The sequence below is a fragment of the Thamnophis sirtalis genome, unplaced genomic scaffold, assembly GCF_051295495.1.
Source record: "Thamnophis sirtalis isolate CommonGarterSnake01/CBP01778 unplaced genomic scaffold, rThaSir2_p1.2 scaffold_1, whole genome shotgun sequence".
NCBI lineage: Eukaryota > Metazoa > Chordata > Lepidosauria > Squamata > Natricidae > Thamnophis > Thamnophis sirtalis.
In genome coordinates this window covers 27,865,785-27,873,779 of record NW_028261381.1, presented here as the reverse complement: position 1 = coordinate 27,873,779, position 7,995 = coordinate 27,865,785, and the positions used below count along the sequence as shown (strand labels likewise).

Here is a 7,995-nt window from a genome sequence, read left to right as displayed (position 1 = left end):
CCTTGGAGAAAGTAAAATGAGGATTATCTACTCTCACAGATTCTTTTCTGCTTCTTAAGGTGCGAAGGCTTCCTTACAAATGCCACTTCTGTCTTTCCATTCCATTCTGCTGTCTGGAATCCAGATGGGAATATTGAGGCATATTCTCTTAAAAGTTTGTTTAATGGTTTTTCATTGAATTCCTTCATTAAGATAAAATCCACTTAAGAAAAAGATTCTCAACAGAATAAATTATGAACCAGAATTTTAATTTCTTGATGGCATTTTAAAAAATATCTTGCTGTTCTGAACCTGGCTTAACAGAATCGTGAAACAAGATTCCTTGTCCCCCCAAATCCCTTTTTCTTTTGTTAATGTGTATTCCTGGCATTCACATCCAGAAAAGTCCTAGCAATAAGCCTTTCAAGGTTTAATTGTTAAAACAGACCTTATCAGTCCTTGGATAGTTGCCAGGCCGAGAGCTTTTAGTAGCAACGCTGTAAAATGAAATATCTGGCAATGAGTCTCTATGAGGCACGAACTCAGATAAGCAAATCTTCACAATAATAAGCAAACCAATTGTCTCCTGCAAACACTCCTCCCCTTTCACTCCTATAATTCCCTATGGGAGGGGCCATTCACCGTCCACTTGTGCCCTTACTTCCAAGTTGACCCATTCCTTAGTTGTTCCCTTCTCCTGACAGCTCTGCGCATGGGCACATCGGGAACAGGCTCCAGCTGTTCTTCTGCCCCACTTATCTCTGACTCTGAAGGCAGCTGACAAATGTCACATGGACTTGGCCCCATCTCTGCCTCCGACGCAGAGCCCTCATCCGAGCCTTCCCCAGACTCCAGGACTGGCCCATGTTCCTCCCCAACCACCCCACTATCCAAGTCTTCCGCCAGCTCTGCTGACAGCTGAGGGGCCACAACACTTGCCTGTAATTTTTTTCCCTATAGTAATCAATGGTTAAAAACATTTTATAAAATTGTGTCTTGTTTTTGTTCATTGTATCAAGATGGTGGTGGCTATTTTTATACAATCTCTTGTCAATTAAATTATATAATTTATTCTTGGAAAATCATAAATAAATAAGAGCTGTAAGTAAGGCACATGGGAAATTTACTGAAAATCAGTCCAATTTACTCTCTTGGGGTTTTGGAAAGCTCTTAAAACCTAACCCTACTCCCAGCCTGGGGTTAATGTTTTTGTAAGGCCCTATTACAGTGTTTCTCAACCTTGGCCACTTGAAGATGTCTGGACTTCAACTCCCAGAGTTCCCCAGCCAGCACTGCCCTATTATGTTTTTATAGTTGTGGTTGTTTTAGTTTGGGATATCTCATTTTGTTTTACATTTCTGACTATTTTTAGAGTATTTAGAGTATTTATTAACACTTATAGGCCGCCCTTTTCCCTGAGGGGACTCAGGGCGGCTTACATAAAATGAGGGGGAAGGGATATACAAACAATAACACATACAATACATAAAGTAAAATAATAAGCAACATTCATTCATCATTCGGGTGGGGGCAGTTATCTTTGTCCCCAGGCCTGATGGGCTAGCCAGGTCTTAAGGGCTGTGCGGAAGGCCTGGACGGTGGTGAGGGTACGAATCTCCACGGGGAGATCGTTCCAAAGGGTCGGAGCTACTACTGAGAAGTGTATTGGGTTTTATAAGTCACTTAGAATGTATACATTTAATACAGGTAGTCCTCAACTTACAACAACAATTGAGCCCACAATTTCTGTTGCAAAGTGAGGCATTTGTTAAGTGAGTTTTGCCTGCATTTTACAACATTTCTTTCCACAGCTGTTAAGTGAATCACTGCAGTTGTTAAGTTAGTAACACAGTTGTTAAGGGAATCTGGCTTCCCCAGTGACTTTCCTTGGCGGAGGTCACAAAATAGAGACACATGACTTGGGGATACTGTAACTGTCATAAATTTGAGTCAGCTGCCAAGCGTCTGAATTTTGATCATGTGACCATGGGGAGGCTGCAATAGTCATAAGTGTGAAAAATGGTCATAATAGTCTCTTTTTTCAGTGCCATTGTAACTTTGATCGGTCACTAAGTGAACTGCTGTAAGTCGAGGACTACCTGTACATAGATGTTGCTTTGACAGTTAAAAGTACTAAAAGGGAAGGTAACATATTAATTACCTTTATGTAGGGGAGACGTCAAACATCCTTTAGCTATTTTTGACCCACAGTCGATCTATACAATGACTTGTTAAATAGAATAATGAGATTTGTAGTTCATGATACCTGAAAGGTTGCAGGTTGCCTTCTTACTCTCTATAGATTTAATGGGTAAGCAAAGACTTTTACTGTAAATGTGTACCATTATCAAAATGTGAGCTAGCTATAGGTATTGTATTTGCCTGGGTATCTGTATTATCGAAGAGTTTGATGTTTACCTTGCAAACAAATAATATTTTTCACTCTTGACTAAATTCTGAAACGATGATCTTGTAACACAATGCATCAAACTATGTCTGGGTCATCTTTGTGTATCTTGGCTGATGTAAAGGGAAAGGAGAAATAGCATTGCATGGGTTACGTTCATTGATCTCATCATATGAAAAAATCAATGAAGGGAGTAGGAAGCAAAGGAACAAATGGTAAGTGTTCCACAGGTGGGATTCACCTACCTTCCCTACCGGTTTGCAAATGGGAGTGCACTTGCCTCATCTGTGCATGCACGCTGCCTTCTGCGCATGTGCAGTGCTCATGCTTTACGTCGGGGTGGGTAGGCGGAACCTCCTGCAGCCGCCGCTACCGGTACATCTGAGCCGGAGAGAACCAGTTGAATGCCAGCTCTGAAGTGTTCTATTTCTACACTGTACTCAGAAGCAGTCCTTGGAGCTAACAGTCATGTTGGCAGGGTATGTTTTTGCTGTTTAATAATTGTAAGGAGAAAATAAAGACGACGTTTGAAAAACAAAATTAGTGAAAAAGACATTTATTGAGATTTTGAAAAATACTCCCTAGGATTTCAGCACTTCACAGTTACACCATTTCAGTTCGAAAGTTCATATTTGGAAGATTAACCATTGATTAATCAACTCTTAACACAGAAGTACTGCATTTTGGCTTTTTTTTCTGTAGAAATAGAAGCTCTTCTTTGTAAGCTGAAATTTACATTCTTTTAAAACTTCATTCTCATAACAAAGTGCTTTTTCAAAAGTAATGTTCTGTCTTGATTTGTTATTCTAAGTGAGCTTAGGATGAGATGTTGATGTTTTAGCTAAAGTGCAATTCGGGCACAATAATGTTTTAACTTGCAAGGAAGGATGCCTTTATTGAGTTGGTAGAACTCCACAAGTTGAATAAGATCAGAGAATCTGGTGTGACCATCATCCAGTGTGTAAAAGAGTTTGCCTTCCTCTTCTAACTGCAAAGGGGGGAGAGAGAAAATACACAATCTGCACCATGTACAGTCAACAGGCAATTAACAGACTACTATGATGGATATATCTGGCAGCAGCATCTTGGGTTTTATGAATAAAAACATTTCTCTTTCCTGTGTGTTTTATTTACCCATCATACCTCAAGAAACAAGTTATGTGAAATATGAACTATATCTTCTAAGATACAGAGCACCCAGGAAGAAAAAGTTAGAATGATGGTCCCATATATAGGCTTATTGCGATAATTGGGACACAGAAGTCATAAAGAGAAGTTGATATCCCAAATAAGAAAGTAATTTTCATGAGAAAGAAGGTTTTTGGTTTGGAAACTTCTCTTTCATAGAAAAGTGAAAAACCATGGGATTTGGTTCTTGTAAACAGAACATCAAAATATTTTGATTCAGGACCTTCATAGCTATACTTACCGGCACAATTTGGAAGTGCTTTATTTTTAATCCATGGCTTAATGACAACACAAAAGTTTTGGGATTGCTTTGACTATCCCGTACCAAGAAAACTCTGTGGAAAAAAAGAAAATATGGTCAAGTATATTAATCTATGGTAGAAAAATATGAAATTATGTCCGTAAATAATGACTTTGTGGTGCTAGCAAAGAAATTTATTTTTAGATTTTTTTAAAATCCCACCTTTATTATTTTTATAAATAACTAAAGGAGGTGAATATACCTTATATTCCTTCCACTTCCTATTTTCCTCAGAAAAAAATGTTTCTTAGTATATTTTATTTTATCTCTTTATTTTTTAAAGTGAACATAATTAACATTAATTGCTATATTCCATTTGTCACAGCATCCATAATAAAGTTAAGCAGGTCCACATCAGAAAAAAAGGAAATTTGCCAAGTGAGTTTAAGATATGGAGGTATATGGAGGTCCATTGTACTATGGACAAAGAGGGAATAAAAATGTGACAAATACTGCACATCTTATATACTATTGTACCCACATGAAGCTTAAAATAGATAATAAAAAGTCCCCAAATGAACATAACTGACATCTGTAAAAACTAGCAATGTTATCAACAGCAAACAGCAAAAAGATCTCTACACATTTTCGAATAAATGACGACACTAAGGCAAGGGTACCCATTTTCTCTTATTGTTTGTATTTGCTTTAAAAATCTTTGTGGACGAAATTCAACATACTGGACATTAAAATTCAAGGACAGAAATAAGAACTGAAACATTATGTTGACAATGTAGTACTAAGTGTTATAGAAACACAGAGGTTTATAAGATAGCTGATGAAAACAATCAAAGATTTTGGTGAATTCTCTAGAGACCAAGTCATTGAAAAGAACACAAAATAATGACAAGATACCAGATGAAGAATAACTGTATAAAAAATAGTCTGGTTTTGAGATAACTAACTAACTAAATAAATTCAATGAAATTTTTAGGAGTATATTACATAAATATTTGCATTTGACATGATGCCAAGACATATTTCATAACAATTCAATCAACTATAGGGGAAATATATTGAAGGGTAGACAAACCTAAAACTTTCTTGGCTAGATCTTATCTTGACAATAAAAATGAGCATACTACCCAAGATGATCTGTGTATTTTAAATGACACCAATTTCAAACTCAATCAAAAACTTGCAGGATTGGCAAAGAATGAAGAGATTTATACACAGTAGAAAAAAACGAAAACAAGAACAGGATTTAAAATTCTGCAAGAGTCAAAGAAAGATGTGTCCTTACATTTCCTAACTTTAAATTATATTACCACACCACCTGGGAATATAATTGCATTAACAGATAAAATCCCCGAAGAATAGAACATCAATCATAGGGGAAACTGACTTAGCCAATGGACTTTATAGATACTTATAGTATAAGAAAACAAAAGAAAATAATTTGAAAGGACATATAAAAACCAAGTCCAATAACAATAGGAAATCTCCCAAAAACAAAAATAGGTCTGGCCATTTCATCATTCATTTCACTGTCAAACATCTTGTGTATATAGGTTTGTGTGGGTGGGTCCTCCAATCTCAACCATGTTAAATAACTTCTGACATTTTTTAATAAAGGCAGAATGAAGTGTCCATTTCCAGAAGCAGATGCTGGAGAAAAGGAAGGGAGCCTCTTTGAAGGAGAACATTTGCTGTATCATGACATAAAAAGGGTGGGAATGTGAATTTAGCTCTTTCCTGATGCAATATGGTGAACTTCCAGCAAATTAGGTAACAACTTAAAACAGATTTGAAACTCGCAGTTGAGCTCCACATTCAAACAGGGACAATCCCTGAGGGCTGCATGGTTGGAAAAGATGGTCATCCCCATTCTCTCTTTTGGCCTCTTCTTGCTCTCCTTCTGCTGGTCTACTGTCAAGGGGTTTCCCATAGGTATCTTTTTCAAACGGCAACTGGACTTTGTTTTCCTTGAAGATATTTTACTTCTCATCCAAGAAGCTTCTTCAGTTCTTCACTTCAAAACTGAAGAAGCTTCTTGGATGAGAAGCGAAATGTCTTCAAGCAAAACAAAAAAAGTCCAGTTGCCTTTTGAAAAAGCACCTTTGGGACAACATGGCCTGGATCAGGGGTCTCCTGATTTCTCAGTCAGCTTCGCCAGCCAGGAATTCTGGGAGTTGAAGTCCACAAGTCTTAAAGTTGCCAAGGTTGGAGACCCCTAACCTGGATGACCGAGAATCTCCATAGACATGTCAAGGGGCTGGAATTGAGCCTATGTACAGGACTTCTGAAGTTAGAAAAACTTTACTGAAAATAAGTTAGAAGGTACTTCAGATATAAGTAGGTACCCTTACTGAACTACCATTACTTCATGCTGGTTTGATTGATTAATTGGTTTTAAGGCTGCCTATTCACTGGTGACTTTGGCATCTTACAAAAGGTTAAAACAACAGTCAACCATTAAAAAAGTCACGGATACTGGGAGGAATAAATCAGCTTATATGAGATTGCTGCTGGTGCTTAGTGGGAACGCACATAAAACTCAGAATGTGCTGGAAGAGTCAGGACTTAAGGTCAGGGCCATGTAGATCTTGGGGGAGATACAATTCCATAGATTAGGTGGGGCAGCATAAACAGTCAGTCATAAAACATAAATATCAAGGGGGAAAAACTCACCCATCCACCAGTCCTTGCCTCAGAATCAGTTGGTGTGCCTCTTCTCTAGAAATCTTATGATGAAACCACGGCTGTGAACTGTGTATAGCTAAAAACATATGATTCTAGGTAAGGTAATACACCTTTACACTCTCCTTCAAATATCTGGGGATTGTTTTCCACAAAGTGGCTACTGAAAAGAATGTGGTAAATTCCTAGTCCAATATGCCCAACATTGTATTGTATTATTTCTTGGCTTTTTTTTCATGCCAGAGGTGTCGATTTTATCCCAGTAGTCTAAAAGTATTTTGATTCAAAAGCCCTAGAACATATATTATATAAATTTAACTTGGGTCAAACTCTTCATTTGAATTAATTCATTCAAAATTCTGAAAGGCTATTTTTTAAATTACTAATTGTAATTGTGTTCCCAATTTTATTTTGCAACTTGTGGCTGGATTTTTGAAGCACAGTTGAAGACCTAAATCAAATCATCACCTATTGACCAAATTTCAAATTGATCCCTTTGTGTTTGGCTCCTTTTATACTAGACTTTTTATACTGGTAGACTCTTATCATCCTGGAATTGCCTTCTGGAAGCATAGTTCCCATCAGATAGCTTTCTTTCAATTAGGGTGTGCCAGAAAGCCAGTGGTTCCAAGTTACTATTACTTGAATAGGTTTGATTGTTCTTTGAAGCCAGCTGATACATTTCATGTATCAGTTCCCTTTTAAAAAAAGTATTCATGTTGTCCATCCTTGGAGGTTTTATTTAGGAAATACAGGATATTCCATATGGTCTAAGTAGCTTGAGTCAACAGAATGAATCCCCCTAAGCCAGGGTTCTGCAAAGTGGTCAGTATGGACCCCCACAGGCTGATGGGACTATCCACTATTAACATTGTCATTATTTTTATTTCTATTGTTATTTGTTAAAGCAGCCAAGGTGGCGCAGTGGTTAAATGCAGCACTGCAGGCTACTGCTAGATCAGCAGGTCAGCGGTTCAAATCTCACCGGCTCAGGGTTGACTCAGCCTTCCATCCTTCCGAGGTGGGTAAAATGAGGATCCAGATTGTTGGGGGCAATATGCTGACTCTCTGTAAACCGCTTAGAGAGGCCTGAAAGGCCTATGAAGCGGTATATAAGTCTACTGCTATTATTAAATTATTTTCATATAATAGATTTTTTTTTGGGGGGGGGGTCAATCAATAATCTGAAACTTCATGAAAGGGTCAATGAGCTGAAAAGTTTGGGGACTCATACCCTAAACGTGTATTTTATAAAGATATATAACATTCTCTCATTGCCTTGCTTCTGTGGACCTACCAAGAATTTTTTTTCAATGATTTTTATTAAACATTTTTTTTAAAAAAAAAGACTTTTTTTTGTAATTTCCTTCTGTACAACATTTCCACCTCGTTATACATCCATTGTAAATACACTTCTTCCCCCCATTTCAGTTTCTTTTGTAAGTTTGTCCATCTCTGCACACTCTAACAATTTCATTAT

General features: G+C 37.4%; 1 protein-coding gene across 1 annotated transcript in view; it reads right to left on the bottom strand.

Moving 5' to 3' along the window:
* Positions 1-2,926: 2,926 nt before the first annotated feature.
* GRB14 (growth factor receptor bound protein 14) overlaps positions 2,927-7,995 on the bottom strand; it is a 64,629-nt gene continuing 59,560 nt past the window's right edge. Inside the window, exons 12-14 of the mRNA XM_087710842.1 lie at positions 6,507-6,594; positions 3,816-3,909; positions 2,927-3,374 (exon numbers count right to left, since the gene is read on the bottom strand). Coding sequence (XP_087566968.1) covers positions 3,228-3,374; positions 3,816-3,909; positions 6,507-6,594 — 329 coding nt within the window. The 3' untranslated portion in view covers positions 2,927-3,227. The remainder of the gene's footprint in view (positions 3,375-3,815; positions 3,910-6,506; positions 6,595-7,995) is intronic.